This window comes from Neofelis nebulosa, chromosome 11, assembly GCF_028018385.1.
Source record: "Neofelis nebulosa isolate mNeoNeb1 chromosome 11, mNeoNeb1.pri, whole genome shotgun sequence".
NCBI classification, from domain to species: Eukaryota; Metazoa; Chordata; class Mammalia; order Carnivora; family Felidae; genus Neofelis; species Neofelis nebulosa.
Window position 1 is genome coordinate 16552350 of NC_080792.1, and position 25443 is coordinate 16577792.

The following is a 25443-nucleotide window of genomic DNA, read 5'->3' on the forward strand; positions in this document are numbered from 1 at the left end:
AACTCCATACAGTATTCCTGGTATGCCCATAAGAGGCAAGAATGTACGACCGGAGAGCCTGCATTCGCAAAAGGATTCGCGGTGTCTCTTGCGGGTCATTTCCCCATGAACTGCCTGCTTGCGTCTTGTTTTCTTTTTAAATCTTTGCAGATACAGGTCGGATACAAATCCCGATTCCCTTCCGGTAAAATTGGAAGATACTTCAAAAATGAGCAAACAGAAGAGGTGAGGATGTTTTGTGGACACTCGCGTGCTGTGGCCTGTCCGTGGCCCATAGCGATAAAAGCATCCGTCGCTGACATCCAGGATAAGGGTGGAAGCATAGTGAGGCCATAAGCTTAGAAAATGAAGGAACCTTCCCCTCTCTCAAGAGAACCGTGTTTTATGGTGTCCTCTTATTTTGAAAACGAGGACGACTTATGTTTGCTGTCATTTCATTAAAAAGCCCACACATTAAGATACGGATGTAGGCATATTATAAGAGGACCAAGTCTTCCAGGCTCCAACGAACCTCCTTGGCTTCTAGCTGGTGAACGGCCAGGGAGGAAGTGATCTTTTTCTCTCTCTTCACCATTCTAGAGGATCCTCTCTTCCCAGCATACACCAGAACCAATAAGAACGCCCCTGAATAGAAATGTATTTCTTCCACCATTTTGTCTGTACATGTTACGGAAATTTCTTTCTTTAGCCTGATCGCACATTTTCACATTCAGTAAGTTCAATGGATGGGTTGGTGGTTTTAGAAACCAGTCCTGACCACCATCATAATGCCTTGGGATTCCTTTCTCATTTTACTTAGTGACTTAGTGACATAAATACATGTGCAATCCTCTACTCTGTCCTAAAGGGACCAGTCTTTTTTTTTTTTTTTTAATTTTTTTTAACGTTTATTTTTGAGACAGAGAGAGACAGAGCATGAACGGGGGAGGGTCAGAGAGAGGGAGACACAGAATCTGAAACAGTCTCCAGGCTCTGAACTGTCAGCAAAGAGCCCGACGCGGGCTCCAACTCACGGTCCGTGAGATCATGACCTGAGCCGAAGTCAGCCACTTAACCAACCGAGCCACCCAGGCGCCCCGGGACCAGTCTTTTTGGCATAATGTTCTCAAAAACTGTTGAGGGGCGCCTGGGTGGCTCAGTCAGTTAAGCGTCCGACTTCGGCTCAGGTCGTGATCTCGTGGTCTGTGAGTTCGAGCCCCACGTCGGGCTCTGTGCTGACAGCTCGGAGCCTGGAGCCTGTTTCAGATTCTGTGTCTCCCTCTCTCTGACCCTCCCCCGTTCATGCTCTGTCTCTCTCTGTCTCAAAAATAAATAAACGTTAAAAAAAAAAAAATTAAAAAAAAAACTGTTGAGTTCCCGGTGACAAATCAATGAATCTTCCCCCCCCCCCCCCCCCCTTCCTGGATCTCTTGATGGGCCTCAGATGAAAATAGAAAGATTCACCCTACTGTTTTTGAGCATGTTTTGCTGCTTTGGGTAAGAATCTTTGGGCAGGGGCGCCTGGGTGGCTCAGTGGGTTGAGCGTCCCGCTTTGGCTCAGGTCATGATCTCACAGCTCATGAGTTCGAGCCCCACGTCGGGCTCTGTGCTGATGGCTCAGAGCCTGGAGCCTGCTTCGCATTCTGTGTATCTCTCTCTCTTTCTGCTCCTTCCCTGCTCACATGCTGTCTCTCTCCCAAAAATAAAGATTAAAAAAAAAAAAAAAAAAAAGAATCTTCTTGGGCAAATTGCTTGAAGCATAAGGCAAATCTTGTGAGAAACTCCCCAACTCAGCCCAATTGCTGTGTTGTGTGGACTATCACAGTGACAAATGAGCTATTCTGTAACTCCAAGAATGTTTTAGCTGAAAGGGGTCGCAGACCCTATTTGACTCAAACTTCTCATGCTGCGTGCAAGGCGACTGAGATTCAGAGAGGCTTAATGAGTGAGCCAATGTCAGTCTCCCAGTGGAGAGTTTGAAGATCTTCTATCAGAGGGCCCCATTTTAAGGTGTAGTTCAAACTCATCCGAGTTCCTCCAAAAAGGAGATAATCATGAATAGACGCCCGGTTTTGATGTTAATTTTAACCACATGCCCCACGGTCAGGGTTAGTGCCTAACTGGCACTTCTACACGTTCCTGCTGAAGCATATAAACTGTCAGGAAATTAAATTTTGCTTCATCCTTTGTCTGACAGAAATGGCATCTTTGAATAAGGTGGTATGTGAAGTTCCTCATGTATAGTTAGAATTTTGCCATTCCGTGTTCATTTTTATGAGGTGTTCAGCGGGTCACGGGTGGATACCCTAAAAACCATGCCCAGGGTATTGTTGGTCCCATCAAGCTGCCTGTCGGTGTGTGTGATGGGAAAGTTTTAGCCTGACTTCAGAGTAGGTGCAGAAAGGTTCAGAAAAACCTACCCGTCAGGCCATTAACACGTTTTTGGATTTCCCCCATCCACCAAAAATATATTCACGGTGACCCTAAGAATCAGAAGTTCTAGAGCTTTGGATTCTTTTTTTACAGTCCGAATTATTACAAACCTAGACTTGAAAAAATGGCCAGCGAGGGGCGCCTGGGTGGCTCAGGTCGTGATCCCAGGGTTGTGGGATTGAGCTCTGCACCGAGTGTGGAACCTGCTTCAGATTCTCTCTTTCTCTCCCTTTGTTTTTCTCCCTCCCTTGTGTGCTCTGCCAACAGTGCCAAGGTTGGAAAACTTAGCTCTAAAAAAGAGGGATGGGGCGCCTGGGTGGCTCAGTCGGTTAAGCGGCCGACTTCGGCTCAGGTCATGATCTCGTGGTTCATGGGTTCAAGCCCCGCATCAGACTCTGTGCTGATGGCTCAGAGCCTGGACCCTGTTTCAGATTCTGTGTCTCCCTCTCTCTGACCCTCCCCCGTTCATGCTCTGTCTCTCTCTGTCTCAAAAATAAATAAACGTAAAAAAAATTTTTTTTAAATAAAAATAAAAAATAAAAAAATAAAAAAGAGGGATAATTCCAGTCTGCATACCGAATATTAGTGCGATATGGTTAATAGTCTTACAATTCTTAGCATACACTGCTCAATATACATCAAGAATTATAACCCCAAATGCATTCTTCAATGGGAACTAGAATATGACAGAGTGAAAAATATATATTTAATGAATTGACCTGAAAGCTAGGAAAGACAACTAAATATGAACACAGTGGACTATCGTATATGCAATAGTTTTGTCACATACGTACATATAGACGTACGTTGGAAACTCACAAAGACACAGAAACCTATTTCATTGAGATGTGGGGCCTTTTATATTTTTAAGCTATGGCATAAGGACCTTTCATCATATTGGGCTGACATACTTTGTCGGTCCCCACATTCTGGGCCATTAACCATGCAGGCCGATATTGTATTTTCATCAGTGAGATTTTATCAATTAGTCTTTGCTGTATAACAAACCACCCCCAAACTCAACCAGCCTTCACCAATAGACGTTTACTTTTGTGCCCTTGGGTCTATAGGTTGATTGAATGGCTGATCTAGGTTGGGCTCGGCTGGGAAATTTGGGCTTAGCTCTTCATCGTGGGTTGCACTTGGATTTGCTCCGTGTGTGTTCTTTTACCCAGGCCAGAGGAGCAGCAGGAGCTCCTGGGAAGATCCTTTCGTGGTGATGGCGGATGTGCAAATCGGGAAGCGGAAATGCGATGTATCTTAAGATCTGGGCTCAAAACTGGCACATTGGCACACTCTATTGGCCAAAGCAAATCACAAGGCCTTGCCTGGCATCAGTGGGGGTAGAGGAATGTTCTCTGCCACCAGTGGGAGGACTGCAAAGTCACATGACAAAGAGTATGGAAACGGAAGAGTCAAGAAGTCGTATCGAATCCACAACATGCATTATGGTAATTCCTCATGGCATCATCTCAAAAGTGTCTTGGGTCGTTGTAAAGCAGCTGACATCTTACAGACATTCACTGTGGCCAGATCATCCATAAACATATAATTTTTTAAACATATAATTTTTTAAAACCTCAATTTTCTTTCATTGTGAAATAAATAAAAAACTTATTTTGAAATGAAGAAATCATTGACAATATTATAATCCACAGAAAATGACTATTAATGTCCTGGTGTAATTAGTTTTAACATTAAATTGCTTTTAAACTAGGGAAGTAATGTTTGCCTCTGTTGAAAGTTTGGAGAATTGCAAAAAGGACAAAAATCACAATAAAAATTGAAATCCCACTATATAACATTGTTAACATTTTTCTATGCACAGATTTTGTTTTACTTAATTGGTATCAAACTGTATATGAATTTCTCATGCTAATTTTTCTCACCAAAATATATATTAAGCATTTTCTGTGTCATTAAATGTACTTTGCAGACAAAACTTTAGTAGCAGTCAAATATGCCTGTACATAACTGTCCTGTATCCACTCACTTACTTAAGCTATTTATTTTTAATTTAAATTTTGATTAAAATTTTTAAATTTACATTTTAGTTAACATACAGTGCAATATCAATTTCAGGAATAGAATTCAGTGATTCATTACTTACATATAATACCCAGTGCCCATCACAGCAAGTGCCCTTTTTAATACCCATCACCCCTCTCCCACCCACCTCCCTCCATCAACCCTCACTTTGTTCTCTGTCATTAAGAGTCTTTTGTGGTTTGTTTCCCTCTTACCTTTGCTCCCCACTTCCCATGTGCTTATCTGTTTTGTTTCTTCAATTGCAAATATGAGTGAAATCATATGGTATTTGTCTTTCTCTGATTGACTCATTATTCTTTAGCATGATACATTCTAGCTCCATCCATGTTGCTGCAAATGGCGAGATTTCATTCTTTTTGATGGTTGAGTAATATTCCATTGGATATATACCATATCTTCTTTATCCATTCATCAGTCAATGGACATTTGGGCTCTCTCCATAGTTTGGCTATTGTTGATAATGCTGCAATAAACATTGGGGTATATGTACCCCTTAAAATCTGTATTTTTGTATCCTTTGGGTAAATACCTAATAGTGCAATTGCTGGATTATAGGGTAGTTCTATTTTTAGTTTTTTGAGGAACCTCCATACTGTTTTCCAGAGCGGCTACACCAGTATGCATTTCCACCAACAGTGCAAGAGGGTTCCCCCTTTCTCCACATCCTTGCCAACACCTGTTGTTTCTTGTGTTGTTAATTTAAGCAATTTTGACAGGTTTGAGGTGGTATCTCATCATGGTTTGGTTTGCATTTGCCTGATGAGTCATGTTGAACGTATTTTCATGTGTCTGTTAGCTACTGACTGTCTTCTTTGGAAAAATGTCTGTTCATGTCTTCTGCCCGTTTCTTAACTGGGTTGTTTGTTTTTGGAGTGTTGACTTTGATAAGTTCTTCATAGATTTTGGATACTATTCCCTTATTCAGCTATGTCATTTGCAAGTATCTTCTCCCATTCGGTAGGCTGCCTTTTAGTTGTGTTGATGTTTCCTTCACTGTGCAGAAGCTTTTTATCTTGATGAGGTCCCAATAGTTCAGGTTTGCTTTTCCTTCCCTTGCCTTCAGTGACATGTCTAATAAGAAGTTGTTATGGCTGAGGTCAAAGAGGTTGCTGCCTGTGTAGGATCTGTAGGATTTTGATGGTTTCCTGTTTCATATTTGGGTCTTTCATTCATTGGAATTTATTTTTGTGTATGGTGCAGGAAAGTGGTCCAGTTTCATTCTTCTGCATGTTGCCGTCCAGTTTTCCCAGCACCATTTTTTGAAGAGACTGTTTTTTTTTCCATTAGGTATTCTTTCCTGCTTTGTTGAAGATGGGTTGACCATATAGTTGTGGGTCCATCTCTGGGTTTTCTATTCTGTTCCATTGATCCATGTGTCTGATATTGTGCCAGTACCATACTGTCTTGATGAATACAGCTTTGTAATATAGGTTGAAATCCATAAATTATTTTTATCATCATCTGTCAATCCTCTTAATGTAGTGTTCTCCACATAATTTATAAGGCACATCTTTGAAAAACAACGAAAGGCAAAAGGGAATGTATCCCAGATGTTGGTCAAATTTCGGTTTTATACAACTTTACAACTTTTTTTTAGTAGACATAGTGATTAAAATGATTCAACTATTTCTAGCAAGGCTAACCAGGACAGGAGCCAAAATTCACCAGCACCAACAAAAGTCACAAACATTCTTCAAAAGTTAATATCTGGCTTATTTATTATCTTGGATCTAACAGTAACATATGCTTTCCTGGTGACACTTTCTAATGATTTTCTTCTAGACAAAGAAACATTAAGGCTTTAAATCACAGAATTCTGACAGTTCACAATATTGATTGCTTTTCATCCTAAGGACTTTTAGAGCTGTGTGTGTATTCTAAGGATGGGTAGCCCTTTGGTTGACCATTTAGGGTGTGGCAATACATATTGATGAGGCTTGAAGTGTTAGCAGATCTAAATGGTTGAAGGATCAAGTTCCGAATATTTATCCCTTTATATACTATAAAATGACATCTGACAGTTTAAGAAAATGTACAAACCCAGTGTATTAGTTTCCTAGCCCTGCCTTAACAAAGTACCCCAAACTGGGTGACTTAAAACAACAGATTTATTGCCGCATAGTTTTGGGGGCTGGAAGTCCAAGATCAAGGTATTGGCAGGGCCGTGTTCCCTCTGAAACCTACAGGGGAGAATTTTCCTCACCTCTAGCTTCTGGCGTCTTCTAACAATCCTTGGTTTCTTTGGCCTATAGATGCATTGCTACAATTTCTGCCTCTGTGACATGTCACATAGCCGTCTTTCCTTGCATGTTTTGTCTCCTCTTTTAAGATCATCAGTCATATTGATTAAGGGCCATCCTACTCCAGGATGACTTCATCTTAACTGATTACATCTGCAATGATCCTATTTCCAAATGAGGTCACAGACTGAAGTATTGGGGTTAGGACTTCATATCTTTTTGAAGAACACAATTAAATCCTTAACACCAGGAAATGGAAAGTTAAAGCCCTAAGTAATTGAAATACCCCATATGAATATTGTTCCTATTGCTGAGCTGGAAACAGGGAATAAATAATAAAACGTGTTTCTGCAATTGTGGGCTGGCTTTAATTAATAGAATAATGAAAAGTTCCCTTTTGGCCACTTACTAACATACATTCTGTTGAATCCCAAACTTCAAGAGTAACGTGTGAGCATGGAGTGCATAACATCTCCACGTGTAATGACCGCAGCATTAGTAAGGGAACCTCCTGAGTTAACTAGCGTTTTCTGCGAATTTCCCAGGTTTTTCTGAATTTCAGCCCATGCGACATGACCCAGTGTGACCGCTTTGTGTGATACAGGATGATAACGGCTGGAAAGGACACACTTTCCTAACTCCTTGTAGGGTCTGTGATTTGGCTAATTCAGTCCATCTCAGTTGCAGATGAGCCAAAGGAGAAAAAGATTTCCCAGAATGAGGCTTGATTAGAAAAGTCTGCCCCAGTATCGTCCAACTGCGGGCCAATTGGCAATATCTTGAATCACCAAAGACAGTGCTGCAATGTGGCTTTCCGCATATTTTGCTCCCTTTATCACTCTTGTAAGTAATGATTAGCCACTGGGATCTTTTAGAAAGCACTTTTTAAAACCCCAAAGCCCATTGATTAATTGATTGCCAAGTAATTAATTACACACAGACACGGTCTGTAGCCAAATGGTGTTCACTTTATTTAAGCAACTGCACTAACAGAATACTCGTGGTATGAAGAATTCGGAGTATATAAAATGAACTCACTGGGGGAATGATTTATAAAATACTCCTAGAACAAGTTCAACGGAGATACTTACAAAGGTTAAGATGATTTTGCTTTACGTTAGAACTGGTGAAAGAGAGAGGAATGACATTTTGTGTTGATAATAGGCCTCTCAGTAGAATTTAAAGCACTATCTAAATGTTATTTTTTTTAAGTTTATTTATTTATTTTGAGAGAGAGAGCACGAGTAGGGCAAGGGCAGAGAGACAGAGAACCTCAAGCAGTCTCCATGCTGTCAGTACAGAGCTCCACGCGGGGCTGGAACTCAACGGCCGTGAGGTTATGATCTGAGCCGAAACCAAGAGTCAGATGCTTCACCGACTGAGCCACCCAGGCACCCCTACATGTTAATGAAGCACCCCTGTCCTTGAGGTAAGCACAGCATTTTCTAGGAGGAAGATTCGAGACAGAGCAATAACCAAGTGACTCACTTATGATCCTAAGTGTTGGATAGGATTAGGATGCTAGTTTATGATTTCTACAATTTCTAAGTGCACACTCACAGAAACGTGTATACAGTATGTTTACTGTGCTCAGTCCTCTGTAGGACTTCCATGTATCTAACGTCACAGTGACCTTATGTACTGGGAATTGTCACCACCCCCATTTTAAAGATGAGGAAACTGAAGACCAGAAAGGTTAAAGAACTTGGCCATGGCCCCAGGCTAATATGAATCCATGGGGTAATTCCAACACCTGGCTTCATCCTAAGTCTGGCTTATTCCCATTCCTTTAAGTAATGTCCTTAAGCTGTCTCTCTCTCTCTCTTTTTTAAATTGTTTTAATATTTATTTATTTTAGAGAGAGAGACAGAGTATAAGTGGGGGAGGGGCAGAAAGAGAGTAAGACACAGCATGTGAAGCAGGCTCCAGGCTCCAAGCTCTGAGCTCCAAGCTCCAAGGTGTCAGCACAGAGCCCAACATGGGGCTGAAACTCACGAACTGCGAGATCACGACCTACGTCGAAGTCAGACGCTCAACGGACTGAGCCGCCCAAGCGCCCCTTTTAAGCTGTCTCTTTTGAAGACATTCTGTACCTGTGTTTCCAGCCAGCACTCATTCCAGAATCCATCACCAATTCAAGGTGAACCTCATGGTATGAGCAGGCAAGTTAAGGAACATCTGATCAGAACCACAATCCTCGTCCTTGCCTGGGTACAGCTTGCGCGTGAGGCTCCTGCCGAAGGTCGGGTGTGCGCTGAAGTAGAGGCCGGAACAAGTGCGTGCGACTGGCCACCTTCCCAACTGGATGCAGGCTGGAGGTGTCACGGGGCCCAAGTACCTCCTTCGCATTCCTCCCAAGTCACGTGAGCTCCTACTCCTCCTGTGGAAAGCAACCACCGCATGTGTTCAGTATGAGAATGCGGATTCTATGAGATTATAAATAACACCACCACCGCCCCCCCCCCCCCCGCCCCGAGCATATTCCAGGAAAACATTTGGGGAGCCTAGAGGAAGATGAGTAAGTAGAAACAACCTTGGCCAGCTCTGACTAGTTGCCAAAACATGCGTTTTGAGGTCAGAGCGCTGTGAGTTAACTCTGCGACGGGGAGCTGCGTCCAGGACCACAGGTTCCCTGATTTGTTTGTGAAATAGATCATTTATGTACAGAAACGCTTCCCCCCAAAGTGAAATAAACCCAAACGAAGTCACCACCAAAACAGCTGGCTCTCGTGATCGAATTATATGAGGTGTGAGAAACTGTTTGGATAGCCTTCCTTGATGGGGAATGCAAGCAATGGGGAAGAGCTGACTCACTCCATCGCCCTTAAATTGTTTTACAAGGCTTTCCTCTAACATCGCAAGGGGGGGGGAATGACAAAGCTGTTTCCATTCAGTCTCGGTGGTTTGTTGGCCATGGGGAAGGGGGGAAGGCGCTGCTCCTTTCTGATACTCCTAAAACGTTTGTGTTACTTTGGTCCCTAAAAGTGAGGCCACAGCCACCTCCTCCCCCCCCCCCCCCACCTCCGCTGGAGTGATGTCACCGGCAGGGGTGCATAGCCAGAGCGTGGGGCACAGAGATGTCTCCTTCCCTGCCCCGTCCTCCCGCTGTCTCCTCACCACTGCCTCACTGTGATTACGGGAACCTCCCAGCGGGGACCAGGCCACCTCCAAAAATCACAACACCTCATTAAACCGCAACTTCCAACGTCTCCTACCCTGCTTCCCAGCAGAACCGTGCCAGTAGGGAAAGCTTCGGATGGAATTTCAATTCTATTCTATTTCCTCTCCCTCCTCCAGACTGTGAAAGTCTGGCGGGGTTGGCTAAGCAGCGAAGAACTTCCGAAAGAACCAGAATGTAGAGGGTCTCGAAACCCACAGCTGCGTGTTAAGTACATGAGTGATAATAACCGGCGAGCCGTAAGCGTTGACCCAGATTCGGGGAGAGGGGAATGGGATTCCGATCCTGGGTCTCATCCTTCACCGGCTACAGACAGAGCCCTGCTGTCTAGATGCCTCCGCTCCAGCCCTCTGTCCACCTGGGGAGCCAGTTTGGCCCCTGCTGGGGTGGGCGTCTGTTTTCCAGCTAGCTTCCCACCTATTCTGTCTCTGGGGTTAAGAGACAGAATTCTGTCTCTGTTAAGTCCTTTGTTCACAGGGCACCGACCCACCCAGTCATTCCTCTGCTACTTGTGTTTTACCTCAAGAAAGCCAGCTGTAGCTGGAAACCCCCAGAAGCTAGGTTGACAGAAAAGAACCAGAAAAATCCAATTAACAGAGGGCCGAGCAAGGCAGCCAATCCCTCCTAGAGCCTCCAGCCCAACTTGGCGGGTGCAGGAGGAAGGATGCGGTCCCGGGGAGACGGGCCAATCTGGACAGTGGATACCAGCTGTCAGTTCTCACACCCAGAGATGCTGATCTTCAGTGTTCGCACAGTGATGGCGGTGGTGATGAAACTTTGCAAATGGTGCATAATTGACATGTGAAATGAAGATAATTGGATCCCTTCCTCAACGAGAGTGGAATCACTTAACAAACAGGAGATGGGTGTGCTATATGAAGAAAGTAATGATGCACCAAATAAACATGTTTCTTCTGATTCAGCAATCACTCGTTAGGAACATACTATGCACAAGGCCTAAAGGAAACATTCAAAGATGTAGAAGTCTCCTTGTCCTAAATCTTACACTTGGGTTCCAGGCTCCAGACAAATCCTAAGTGGCTCTGAGTGTATTCTTGTGAATTACGTAGTAACGTGTCTACCTCTTGTCTGCATGTACACCCTTCGTCCCCATACGTGCTGGAAATTTTTCTGATTGTGGTAACATCTGCAGTCATCCATTGGTGCAGCAAGGTCCCTCCTTTTTTTTTTTTTTAACGTTTATTTATTTATTTTGAGAGAAAGAGACAGACAGGAAGACAGACAGAGGGCAGGTGAGCAGGGAGAGGCAGAGAGAGAGGAGAGAATCCCGAGTAGGCTCAGCACTGTCCGCGTGAACCCAACACAGGGCTTGATCTCATGAACCGTGTTGTGACCTGAGCTGAAAGCAAGAGTCAGATGCTTAATAGACTGAGCCAATGGGCACCCCAGCAAGGTCCCTCTTTATGACTTTGCACGGTGGCTGCTTTGAATTTTGCACTCTGCCTGTGGGTACAGAGCTCAGCAGAGCGGCCTGGCTCACGCAGGGACTGTTCTTTAAACCTTGTTACCGTGGAGCACCCAATTTGGCTAACTCATCGTGAACACCGAGACCTCCCACCAGACACTGTAAAGGATGAGCGTTGGATTCACTTCCTCTGTCCTTAAGGGAACCCCAGATCTTATTTGCAGGCAAAGCCCAGGCTGCCTGGTCTGGTGACTCAGGCCACTACAGGTCCCCAAGGGCTCTATGGAGACCAGATCTGAGGGAAACGATGGTGACGGACCCAAACGAAGTTTCTATAGGGACGGTGGCTGGACTGTGAGTCCTGATGCAAAATAGCCTTTTTGTCGAGAGTCAGGGCCAAGAGAGGGTAGTGGCTGAGTGTGTGCATTCCCAGACCAGATAGCCTGTGTCTGATTCCAGGCCCCAGTGCCAGGTGATCCTGGATGAGTGAGCGACCCTTCCAGGCCTCAGTTTTTTTCTCATCTATAAAATGGGGCTAATAACACTTGCCTGGTAGGCTTGCTGTGAGGACTGGGTGACATCACATCAGTAATTACGTAGAACAGTGTGGGAGGTAGCGAATAGTTGATAAAGGATTGGCAGAGTTGTTGAAGCGTGATAGGATCCAAGGTCAACCTCGATAGGGACACCAGAGCAGTGAAGAATGTGCATATAAGCCCTCGTCTGGCACCAGCCCCAGAGCCTGGCAATAGATAGGGATATCACAAGCAGGATTACGGCCCTTTCAGGGACACCCATATAGCCACAGGGGAAAGGCCCTTCTTGTGAGAAAATCTAAGGTGATAGTGCTTAGGATAAAGGGCTTTGACTGTACTGTGGTCTGTTTGATCTCTGGGGGAAAGAAATCTCTTCCTTAACACCAAGTTTTCTGTACCGGAGTACCTCTCACAGGAATGACAGTGTTTTGAAGGCTTATGCTGAATCTTCCTGTTTTCCTTTAGTCCCTTAAACTGCTGCTCTAAGTTTTCATAACCTTGAAAACTTAGAGCGGGGAATTCGGGCCAGAAGAAAACTAAAGCCAGCCTCAAAATAGTTAGTGTTGGCTACAAGTGTCCTAGTGTTGCAAAGGCATCTTATCGGTGAACCAGAGTAACTTCCACACGTTTGCAAAAATGTCTTGATTTCCAGAGATGAGGCTTTAATGCCTCCCAAAGGGTAGAGTTTCCTATGGCAAAACCACACAACTCAACCTGCTTTGATTTATTCACTGCTCACTGCGTGGAGAACGAGTTTGGCCCGAAGAGGAAGAAAGTCGCTTTTGTACGGAGGGGCTATTAAGTGTAGGTAGTTTAAGCCACTTGCCTTCTGACCCCTTTCTCCGAGACCTGATTAGACGTTGATAGTGTTTTTGCAAGAAGTGAGAACTAAATAAATACAGAGCCACAGAGCTGTCACAATGGCATAGGAGCTCCTTAGAGGGTCACGGGTCCTTTGTGCTTTGGGGTCAAACGCAAGAATCTCCAATTACAATGGTCCTTTTCCAAATGCTGGCCTTTAGTGCTGGTATTAGAGGAGAGAAAGTGATGTAACACGCCTGGATTCTTGTGGCTATACCACTAAGCCACGTGTGGGTCCATCTGGACGCCGGCACTTCAGGGTCCACTCATCTGTAAAAGTGGAGTCTTAGATACGAGGATGGCTGAAAGGAAACTGGTGATGGGTGGCCAGTGACGCCTCGGTCCTTGCTTCACCGGACACGGTCCGCGAAGGGCTCTCCACGTGTATTGCGTTTCCTTCCTTCCTTCATGCGTGTATTGCGTTTCCCTGCCTGCAAACGTGTAACCAGCAAGCTCTACGTTAGTCTTTAAAGAAAATGAATAAACTCTCTGGTTCTTTCCTTCCCTCACCCTACCAGCACCTGCTCTTGAATCCTGCAGAAGCCACGAAGCCCCACTGACACTTGGATTTAGCACAGCAAGACTGATACCAGACTCCGGGGTTCTAGAACTACCAGATAGTAAATGTGTGTTGTTCTGAGCCACTAAGTGGTGGCCACTTTTTACAACAGCCATAGGAAATTAATGCAGGTGTCCCCCACCCCCCCACACTCCTATAGCCCCTAACAGACCCTCGGACAGCATGCAGCACCTAGTTTGGGGTGGTTAGTTATCTTGCTGGTCCCCCCGTCAGGGTTGGAGCTCCCCAGAGACCACTGTTCTCTTATTTCCTTTAGTCACTAACACACCTGGCATTGCCGGCCACACAAGAAACACTCATTTGATTGTCTGTGTGTGTGTGTGTGTGTTTAAATTCTTTTTAATGTTTATTATTTGCTCTTGAGAGAGACAGAGCATGAGCGGGGGAGGGGCAGAGAGAGAGGGAGACACAGAATCCGAAGCGGGCTCCCGGCTCCGAGCTGTCAGCACAGAGCCCGACACGGGGCTCGAACCCACAAACCAGGAGATCATGACCCGAGCCGAAGTCAGACGCTGAACCGACTGAGCCACCCAGGTGCCCTAGCGTGTGTGTGTTTTAATGAATGAAGGTAGGGGAAGCCTATTTCTCCCCTCTTACGGTGAAGGAAGACCTGCCAAGAATGCCACACCAATGCAAGCAGCACGTAGGCATCACCGTAACGAGACAAGACAGAACAGCCTCCCTGGCCAGCAGCAGGTGAACAGATGGAGGCAGGCTGCACCTGCCGGAACGCGTGATCTGCTCGAGAGACTCTGAAACCAGAAGCTTCAGGGCCGTCTTGGCTTCGTGAAAACCTGCAAAATAAACAGAATTCTAAGAAAAATATTTCCCCAGGTCCTCCAGTCACTGCAGGACAACTGAGAGATAAGGTAACTGCTGAACTAAGGTGTGGACACCAAGGCAGGAGGAGGAGGAGAGAGAGAGAGAGAGAGAGAGTCTAAGCGATGAGATCTGACCGAGTTTAAAGGTGTAGAGGAGATCCAGCCAAGGAGAAGGACGTCAGGGCAAGGAAGAAACGCTAACAAGAAGATGGGGGGCCGGCTAACGGTCAGGCTTGGGGAGGGGAAGGTTTAAACAGTGGGATTGGGCAACAGGAGATAATAGGATTAGAGACGTGGATAAATGTCTGTAGCACAGGATTTCTCAACCTCGGCACTAATGACGTCTGGAGCCATACAATTTTTTTGTTGTGTGCGGTGGGGCGGGGGCTGACCTGTGCATCGTCGGAGGGCGAACAGCATCCTGGCCTCTACCCAGTAGATGCCAGTAGGACCCTCCCCAGTACGACAACTAAAAATCTCTCCAGATGCTGCCGAATTTCTGCTGGCTGTCAACGATGCCTCCCAGTTGAGAACCGGTGGTTTCAAGGAAGAGATAGGATCGAGTCAGGAATGTAACAGAAACAGTCAAGTCAGAGGCTGGAAAGTGAAAAGTGGGTGGGTAACAACAGGGCAGAATCGGAGCAAAGGAGGAGATACAGTGAAATGATGGATGAAAGAGAACAGACAAGAAGGCAAGCAAAAAAGCAGAAACAAGACAGAAAGACCCAAGAGGGTCTGAGAGGAGATCAACTTCAAAGGGGGTCACTCGGGGGGGGTTTAATGGCGGGTCACCGACTCGAGGGGTCAGGGCCCATCAGTCTTCCATCAGGACGTGAAGATGTGAGAGCCAAAGACGTGTCACACTGCATACACATGACTTTCCGGCTCATTATAATTACACTGCAGATAAATGCTGGAGCTGGAAGAAGATACGCAAGGTCCCAACTCCCTTTCTGATGAATTATCAGGACGCTTATCAGCGATCACACCAAATAAACAATACTCGAAGGTACACTCCGGTCCAAACATCACCGATCAAGCAGAAAGAAGGCAGACAGTCGCCCCGAAACACCTAAACGAAAGGAAACGCGTGTCAAGTTAAGGGAACCTAAACCGGGGCAGCCTTCTTTATCTGGCATTCCTTGGGGATCCTGCATTGTTGGTAAAGATTAGGACGGAAGAATGCAAACCCATGCTGCTTTTATTTTTTTATTTTTTTTTTTTCAACATTTTTTATTTATTTTTGGGACAGAGAGAGACAGAGCACGAACGGGGGAGGGGCAGAGAGAGAGGGAGACACAGAATCGGAAACAGGCTCCAGGCTCCGAGCCATCAGCCCAGAGCCTGACGCGGGGCTCGAACTCACGGACCGCGAGATCGTGACCTGGCTGAAGTCGGACGCTTAACCGACTGCGCCACCCAGGCGCCCCCCATGCTGCTTTTAAACATCTATTGCAGACAAGCCAGCAACCTCTGAGCTCTGGGCATGGGGACAAATGGCAGGGGGGGAGGGCGCCGGGTAGTGGGGAGGGGGCTCCAAAACCCCACCTTTCTTGAGCACAACTTTGGTCGCAGCTACTTTCTGGGTCTCAAAGAACCAGGTTCGGGTTGGAAGGAGATTCCACGGGATCACGCTGGCCTCTGAAGTTTTACAAATACTTTGCGTAGGTATTTCTTTGTGGTGACTGCAAGATTGCTCCCCCAGAGTACTTTCATAATCTGTAAGAGTTCTAGGTCTGATAAAGACCTGTCTCGGGGCCAGGGACAGAACTGGAAGGACGGTTTGCAAAAATGCCAGAATGCCAAGAGTTTTGAAACCTGAGCTCATTCTTCTCGGGCCAGCATTCCACGTAAACTAGCAGACTGTGTGGCTCCATGAGGACAGGTCCCGTGGATATAGTTCAGCTTTGCCGTGGAGAGAGAGGTCAGCTAATAACACAGAGGTGAGAACGTATGGGGCCAGCTGGTTGGCGGGGAGCTGCCGAGGGAGGATCATGTCTGCGCATGAACCATGATGGAGTCTCAGGGTTACCGGCTGGGGTGGCGGACCTTGGGCTCTCCAGGTTCTCACGTCCCTGGACAAACATCCTAGGTGTAGCCTGTCTCTTGGGAGAAAACCGCCCAGATGCTCACTTCTCCAAAGGGCAGTTTAATGTAAATGTTGAGAGCATGGGCCCTGGGGCCAAAAATGCCCCAGTTCAAACCCAGCTCAGTACTCCTGACTCGGTACCTTAGGCAGATGTTAATTAAAATCTTGGCTGCAGTTTCCTCATCTGTAAAATGCAGCTCATAATAGAATCCGAGACAGAGGATTAGGGATTAAATGAAATAATACTTGTGAAGCACTTTAAAAAATGCCCACACACGCCCAGTATTTGCGTTGTCATTCTTTGTGCCAAATCCTGGGAAAATCATCATCCGCGAACAGCTTGAAAGAATGTGGCTTTCTTCGTATTATAGCGCGAATAGGCCCCTGTTTTGGTTAAGAAGCGTACCCCACCTTCTTGGGGCGCCTGGGTGGCTCAGTCGGTTGAGGTTCTGACTTCAGCTCTGGTCATGACCTCATGGTTTGTGGGTTCAAGCCCCGTGTCAGGCTTTGTGCTGACAGCGCAGAGCCTGCTTCAGAGTCTCAGTCTCCCTCTCTCTCTGCCCCTCCCCCCCCTCTCAAAAATAAATAAATAAACTTAAAAATTGAAAAAAAAAATAAAAGTCAGCACAGCACTCAGAAGCACAGTGATTCTCCAAGGAGAAGCATATACATTCTCATTTCTAGCGACTGTTAGTGGATTTGACTCACCCAGAGCCCTGGTCATTCTAACATCTAATTCAAGCATGGTGGTGGTGACAGCCTGTTCTGTGACAGGATGTCTCTAGCCTTGGCCATCCATCTCCAAACTATCTCTTATGGAAGCAAACTAGAGCTGACAGGGTGGATGGCCCACCATACTTGCATCAATATTTTTGAATAGAAACAATTGAAATATTAGGTATCCTGTATGACTCCGATGCAGCAGGCATGTCATATATTTCATTCACTCTTTTCAACAATCCTATGAGTTGAAGATTGTTGTTTCTATATTATATATGGATAAACTGAGCCCCAGGAGGATTTCACAATTTGATGAGGATCACAGAGGTTTTATGCTGTAAGCTAGATTTTAAATCTAGGTAAATCTGAGTTTTTAAGTCTAATTTCGTCCCATTTCTGAATGAGTCCATTTTTTAAAGAGGGAGGTAAAGTCAACCTCATATCCCGAGGAAAAATATATTTTAATTATAGATTACAGTAAGTACTTGTGATCTGCTAGCAATGGGTAATAAAATTATCTTTATTCCACCAAGATATCCCAAAGGGCATTTTGGCTCCTATTGGAAAACTTTTAAGGTCAACATTCTTATTACCTGTCAAGTTGGCTTGATATCATATTACTGAGCTGAGTATCTCCCAGTTCTCAATAAATGTTAAATAAGAACTCTTAACCCCATGGAGGAAAGGGATATAAACAGAGTTGGCCCTACACAAATAAAGCACAGAAGTTGTGTATTAGAGTGGCTGATACTCAAAGGAATCAGCTGATAAATGCTGGGATAATTCTTTAAGTTTATTTTTTTTTAATCTGGGGGGGGGGGAGGGGTAGAGAGAGAAGGAGAGAGAGAATCCCAAGCAGGCTCTGTGCTGTCAGTGCAGAGCCCAATGGGGGCTTGAGCCCACGAACTGGGAGATCATGACGTAAGCCGAAATCAAGAGTTGGATGCTTAACCCACTGAGCTATGCAGGTGCCCCAATCCTGGGATACTTCTGATTCCACTTACTTGACCAGAGATCAATCACGAGGTATGAGCCACTGGTCTTACCTCTAGTGCTGGCCCCTTATCCTTCCTTGTGTGTGCTTGTGGGGACCCAAGAGATGGGGCCATCTCAGCTGCATATGCTGTAGCCTCCGTGTGTCCCAGAAGGAGCTGCAAAGTTGAGTGGTGTTAGAACACACTTCTAGAAACCCAGGGTCTGATCCTACAACTCCACGGGTCGAGGAGGCTGCCAATTCCTACTGTTTCAACAAGCTCCTCCTTTGGGAGAAACCCCAGACAGGGACTCAGTGTGTGTGTGTGTGTGTGTGTGTGTGTGTGTAAGAATACAACATCCAAACTGCATAAACAATGTTTCTTGATTTTGTTTTTAGACATTCAACCAAGTAAGTTCTCACTCATTTTCATCGTTTGTACGGTTTTCTTTTAGCAGCCTATAGACACATGGGCTAACTAATCTTTTAAGATTGGTTTCATTTCAAAGTTTGGCAAAAATTGGGATTCTGTCATGGGTGTAGGAATCCGATGTTTCTTCCTGTTCTGGGAGAAAATTCCAGAGATCCATAGCTTCAATATATGTTCAGAATTTGTGCAAGTTAAAACGAAGGCAGACCAAGTGCAAAGACAGGATACACACCCCAGAAACTAGGACTTTAAAACCCTTTTACTGTGTTGACATGTTTGAGTTTTCTTGCCTGAAGCATTTCCTCACAATGGCTTGGAGACTGGCACATTTAAACACTTTTCAAGGTGTAGCCCTGTTTCTCTAAGCCAACCTGGCTGGAGGGTGATCAAAACCGAAACTGAAGGAAAGGTATCAGGGCAACCTGTTTATTTCGGGGAATTATATTGTATGCATATCACTCAAATTCAGTAAGAACTCTACCCACACTTGTTGAGTCTTGTTTCTATGACAAGACCTTTACCTGACAGAGGGTTGTTGCCATATTTCAGAGAGACCAACAGGAAAAATCTGTGACTTTTTTTTTTTTTTGAGCAATTTATAGGCTTTTCCTTTACAGCTACCTTGAATTTTTTAACTGATCATGGAATTATCTTGAACTGACGTCTGAGAATCTGAGAACTGACTTGTGATCTGCTTTGAACGTAGCACAGGACTTTCTATATAATGATCCTGCCAACTAACTTCAGCTTCATTTTATTATTTATCCTGACTTTGCCTTTGCCTTAGTTGCTTTACCTAATCTTACTCGATTCTGTATAGAATATCCTATACATAATGCATATAATATAGAGAAATAGACACACTGGAAGATAGTATGTTTTTGTCAGCCACCACAAATCTTTTTTTATAAAAAAAAAAAATGTAAACAAATAAAATGAAATGACTTGTGCCCTCAATTGGTGGCTCCTGTTTCTTACAGTAATTGATCTTTTTTATCGATCTCTTTTTTCTATTTTCTCCAAATAAGTTATTGGGCTCCCTTAAAAATGAGTGGAAAAGGCCACAGGTCTCATTTAGAAGGGCCCTAGGACCTAGTTTTACTTTTCTTTTTTCCTTTCACTTTGCTTTCACATGCTGGCGTCTAGATTCTCCAGTTAAGCAGTCTCCTTCCACGCTGCCCCCTACACTCAATATCCAGTCCACTAGGGAGTCTAACCCACGGCTGAGTCTGTACATTAACACCCTAGACACAGCCCCATGTCCCTGGGACATGGTAAATTGTATAACAGTCCACCCTCTGGTTTGTTTCAGGGAAGCTGACAGGTCTGTATGGAAAACATCGCGGACAGTGGTATGCTGAAAAGAAAGAATCATCCAGAGACTCCCCTGAGGAGACTTTAGGTCCCTATCATTAATCTTCGCCACACTCCTGTGAAAGGGGCACTAGGTGAGGGCTCTCATCCAATGTCTCATAAATGAGAAACGGGGCAGATTGTAGGGGCGAGCCGGGGAGTGGGGAGCTCGTGCACGGTCGGGGAAGGAATGAGGGTGTCACGAAAGAAAACCTAAGACCCCGGAGTTCACCACACTCAACCTCCTTCTGACAGCTCCCATGCAGGCTGCAGCCTGAGCAAATGTAGGTTTTGTTTTTTTGCAGGCGTGTTTAACTTTTGGGGGGACTGGTATCCATACAAGGCCATCTCATCTCCTTCTGTTTGGTTGTGTTCTCCAGCCCAGCCCCCCAAAGCCTGACACCACATGTCGTGCTATCAGTAGCTGCCAATGAGTTTAAATTCCAGGCCTCCGGGCAAAGGTTTTCTCCAGGTCTCTGCTCCGGCTCACCTCTTCCAGAAACGCTCTGACCAGCCACTCCTGGGATTTCCTCTTCAGGCAGAGCTGGGTGGATTGCTTGGCCCCAGCACATTCTCTGATGCCTCGTTGTCATATGTGCTCAGTGCAGTGGGCTGAAAATAAGGTGGCAGCAAAGTTGGCTTTGTCCCCAATCTTCTGCCACCAGCTGTGCGTAATGGGCATGGTCTTGCTCTTAGCATTTTGCAGCCTGAAAATCCTTCTCTGCAAAGCTGCATGTCTCCGTATGTGGCTCATTAACTATTGAATGAAAGTAATAACGAATCTCCCTCGCCATTCTATTATTTGTAGTACGGACATCCACAATGCAACAGCAGAAAAACAAAACAAGTAACAATGAGAAAAATATAGCAAAATGTCAGAAAATTGGTAATAAAATAAAACGAGAACCTCCTACAGCACAGCGTCCTCCCTGCAAGATGGAGATTAAACATGCCTATGGTGCAATCTAAAGTAATACAATTTTCACCAGTCCCAGGATGCCTGCATTTTTCATGTGCTTAGAGAGGTTATCTCCTTGGAAACCCAAACAACTGTTGTGAAATAAACTTCCATTTATCTAGAAAGCAGAAAAAGCTAGAATGTTAAAACGGAAAGATCCGTGCAATAATTATGTTAAAAACGCTACCAGTGGGGCGCCTGGGTGGCGCAGTCGGTTAAGCGTCCGACTTCAGCTCAGGTCACGATCTCGCGGTCCGTGAGTTGGAGGCCCGTGTCAGGCTCTGGGCTGATGGCTCGGAGCCTGGAGCCTGCTTCCGATTCTGTGTCTCCCTCTCTCTCTGCCCCTCCCCCTTTCATGCTCTGTCTCTCTCTGTCCCAAAAATAAAAAACGTTGAAAAAAAATTTTTAAAACGCTACCAGTTAATGTCTGCTGAGCACACAATACATGCTGGGCACTGTGAAAAATACTTTATATGTATTACCTCATTTAAAACTCATAGGGGTGCCTGAGTGATTCAGTCCGTTCACTCTTGGTTTCCGATCAGGTCATGATCCCACCATCTTGGGATGGAGCCCCGCGATGGGCTCTGAGCTGAGTGCAAAGATTGCTTAAGATTCGCTCTCTCCCCCTGCCCCTCTCCCCAGCTCTCCCTCTGTCTCTCTCAAAAATAAAAAGTAAATCAACCAATCACAAACATTCATGAGGGAAGTCTCCCCATTTCACTTCGTGTGTGTAGCACCATATTTTAGTACTGAGTCTGTTTTATGGTCTGCTGTCTCCGTGTAAGCGTTGCCGGGGAAAAACATCTCACTGAACTAAGAAATCAGACTCCTAGTTTCAAGGGATAGCGTATCAATAAAATCCACATTCATGAATGTGAAAACCCTGTGGCAAATCTAAAAGCATTCTACAAAGGGAGGAAGACGCCACTGCTATTAAAAATGTCAAGGTGTGGGTGATACGCCTGGCAATTCTCAGTTGACCAGAACATTCTGAAAGAAAACATCTCACACCGGTAACTTGCGAACAAGCTACTTCTCGCCCCGCGGCTGCAAAACACCACGCGTCTGTTAGAGGCCAGGCATTACAACCACGTGCTCTTGCCACGCACTTCGGGGCCGCGACCGCTTGCCGGCTCCGTCCGGCACGTCTGTGTCACGAGTTTTTCCCTTAGCAGGCACAGAAAAACTCCTGATGTTCAGCGAAGCGTTACGATGCAGAGGTGTAACGAATTACGGTGGCGGGGTCGTCACCAAACCAGCGGATTTACCGCCCCCACGGGGCTTTGGCTCCTCGCGAACCCCGCCGCGTTCACCAGCAGCGCGCAGGGCCGGTGATTAACCGCCCCCTCCGCGCCTCACCTGGTCTTCCAGGAGTTTCCAGCGCTCACGTGTGCTGGCCCACGGGGCGTGGAAACAGCATGAAAGCCAATTAGGGCGAGAGGCTATAAAAGCCCCCAGGAAGAGCCGCCGGGAGCTCCTCACTTGTCTCGGCCACCGACTGGGGAGAAAAAAGCGGCTTTAGATACAAGTGTAACCGATCGGGAGACCTTTCTTCTAAGGTTCCAAGGAAGACAGGCTACTACGCCCTGTAAATTGCTCCGTCTCGGGCGTGGAGAGACGCTGTGGCTTTCCGACTCCTTCCCCCCGCTCCCCCGCCCCCAATCCTGCGGGGTGAAGCCCGGGGTGGCGGGAAAGCACGGCGTAGGCGCTGGAGGGGGAAAGGCAGCCGCAAGCCTGCCCTGGCCTTCAGAAGTGACCTGACGCCAGGAAGAAGGCTGATTAACCCTTGGGCTCCCCCTCCCTCTCCGGGGGGTGCGAGCCAGCTCCTCCTCCTCCTCCTCCTCGCGGTCGAGCGACCCTGGAGCGAGATGCACACAGCCGCCGGCTCTGCGCGCCCTGCCCTTCCCTCCCAGCCCAGGAAGAGGAGAGCGGCGAGGGCGCAGCCCAAAGTCGAGTCCGGTGAGTCTGTGGATCCGGAGTGAACGTCCTGGGCGAGCCAGCTTAGGCCTCGCGACCCTCGCGCCGGCCGTGCACCGCAGACGACCCCTCCACCCGCCTCTCCGCGGAATTTGCACCCAGTACCCGGCTCCTGGCCCGGACCCCAGGCCCCGCGACGCCCCCAGCCCCGTGCCTCGCGCAGGTGGCGCAGACGCCCCTGTTCTCCGGCGCCCCCTGCCGGGGAGAGGGAAGGCGGCGGCCGCGGACGAGCCGGGCGCAGGCGGGGAGAGAGCTCCGGCGCCGCCGGGAAGAGGCCGGGAGCTTCCCTGATGGTGCCGCCACCTCCGAGTCGGGGAGGAGTGGCGAGGGGGCAGCTGGGCAGGAGCCTGGGTCCGCTGCTGCTGCTCCTGGCGCTGGGACACACGTGGAGCTACCGCGAGGAACCCGAGGACGGCGACAGGTAAGCGCTGCCAGCTCCGGCTTGGTGGGCGCCCGGCTCTCGGGGTGCGGGCGGTACCCCCCCGGTTCCCCCAGGCACCCGCATACCCTCGCTCCGCCGGCTGGGTGCTCGGCTCTCCCAGGCGGCATAGAACTCGGCTCCCCGCCCGGGGTCCCCTCATCAGTGGGTCGGTGTTCCCTGTTACCGCCGTCCTGGGGGCTTGGTTCGCGCGCGGGGACCCCCCCACCCCCGCCAGGCCCAGCCCCCGAGGCCACTGCGCGTCCGCGCTCCGGGACGCCGCTCCCTGCCACCCTCGCGCACCCTGCCCCTCCCCTTTCCCGTCGCCAGCGAGCGAAGTTGCCCCTCGACCTTGTCTCCTTAGGGAGATCTGCTCGGAAAACAAGATCGCCACGACGAAATACCCGTGTCTGAAGTCTTCGGGTGAGCTCACCACGTGTTTCAGGTAAGCCCTGGGGCTTTGCCGAGTCCGCCAGGGCGCACCCTGCCTGGCTGCTTGGAAAGGCGGCTCCGCAGAGGAGGGGTTTGGAGACGCGCTCGCTCTGCGCCGGGACGTGCTCGGGGAGTTCTTGGGCGCAACCCTTCTGGTGCGGTTTTGGGGTTAAAGCAATGACGGGCGACCGAGTGTGAACCTGGAGCTTGCACCTAAGTGCACCTGAGACCCCGAGCTGTTTACCGCTTTCCGGAATACCTTGCGTGGTAGCCATCTGAGAAGAGGAGGCTGGAAGCTTCTAAGGAAAGGGGATCGGACCGTGGGTATCAAACCGTGCGCCACAGCAAACACGGCTGGTGGCGTTAGCGTTTTGTTTAGAAACGTTGGCAATTACCGGGGCCTTGTGACACTGTCACGGTCTCTGGGCAAAAGGGTGGGGGAGGTTGCCGGGCTGTGGACGTAGTTGTGTTGAGCGAAAACAACGTCGAGATTGAGCCACAAGGAGAGGATTTCCTGAAAATGCAGTCCACAGATGACCTGGATGCCTGTTAAAATTACCCCTGGTTCGGGGGTCTATAAATTGGGAAGTACTTCCCAGGTGGTTCTCAGTAACAAAAGGAGAGAATCTCTATTCCCTGCTTGCTACCTCAGAGGTGAGGGTCTGTTTGTTTTCACCTTCGAGTTCCTGGCTTGTTTCCATGCTTTCCCTGGATGGGAAACACGTACCCATGAATGCAAGTTGCCTTTTAAAGGTACTGTGCGAGATGGGAATCTCACACCCGTGCCACACTGTCTTCAGGGGGGGTGGTCCTACACTCTGGGGTGCCAGGATAAATCCTACAAGATAATCTGGAAGTCCCCCCAAGTGAATTTGAGAGAAAGCTTTACTCTTGGGTTCATCTGTTACAGCATTACGGTGTTTTCAGCTGTAGAAACCTTATTTCACATGCTCAAAAGCTTGCATGTGTTTCCAGGGCTGGCAAGTTAAATGATCTAAAAGCTGGTAATCAGTTACATTATGTACTGTGCTTTAAAATCTGCCACTGGCAGCGGACTATCATGTAAGCGAGTCCATACTCCTTGGGCTTGGGAAGGATGGTCTCCAGGACGTGAGTAGTCAACACTGAACACATGGGGTTGGGGGGCGGGTGAGTCCGTTCAGTTTGCAGGTGTAAAGGCTAGAAGAGGTTAACTGCGTAAGCAAGGTCACCCAGTTGGTGAGATGAGAGGGTGCGGGCACGAGGATTGCTGTGTCCTCCACGTGACCGCAGTACTAGGACATGTGGTTTTCCTATCAATACAGCACGAAGCCTCTAACTTAACGAGGAAAGTGTCCCTGAGATGGTTCACTCATTTGTTCGGTCCCTGAAGGTCAGACTGCACATAAAGCAGTGGCCTTTGCAGAATGCATGTCTAACTTTCAGAAACCACTGGTGCCCTGATAGGGGTCTTAAGTTGACTTCATTATGCTGTTACCGTCATTTTTCCCAGATGTTTAAAAACCCTGGCTTTTTTTTCTACACAAACTCGAGACCCTATCCATGTCTTGACAAGCTGTTCCTTTGGATAGCTGTTAAAACACTCGAGGGTTAACAAATTATCTCTTCTATCACAAAGTAAGGAGCTTTGTTCTGGAGGGGGGTGGTGAATGGAATGGGGAGGGAGGGGGTTTTTAGTAGGGGGGAAAGTGGGGTTAATGGTTCCTGTGCCTGTTTTCTGGTTTTATGGAATTCGAGAGTTTTGTGTATACTCCATTAGCTTTGGACTAGGAAATCGCGAAGTCAGGGGAGTAAAGTCCAAGGTTGGCAACTGCTGCCCCTGTTTGCTTTTGAACCCCACGGCTGCAGAAGTACTGTGCTTGGGTTGTGAATTGATGGGCCGAGCCCCGTAGACCCTTGCTACTCCAAGCGATCTGCAAACCAGCATCCTCTAGGAGCTTGTTAGTCTCGAGGCCTGCCCCTGACCTCCCAAATCAGAGCCTGTTAG

The 25443-nt window shown here is 47.2% G+C and overlaps 1 protein-coding gene across 2 annotated transcripts in view; it reads left to right on the forward strand.

Moving 5' to 3' along the window:
* Positions 1-21823: 21823 nt before the first annotated feature.
* The window catches only part of CCBE1 (collagen and calcium binding EGF domains 1), a 232388-nt gene continuing 228768 nt past the window's right edge, over positions 21824-25443 (forward strand). The window contains exons 1-2 of one of the 2 annotated variants that reach the window (XM_058691925.1): positions 21824-23027; positions 23389-23469. In XM_058691925.1, the coding sequence (XP_058547908.1) occupies positions 22897-23027; positions 23389-23469 (212 nt within the window). In that variant the 5' untranslated portion in view covers positions 21824-22896. The remainder of the gene's footprint in view (positions 23028-23388; positions 23470-25443) is intronic. The other variant, XM_058691924.1, reaches the window with a different exon arrangement.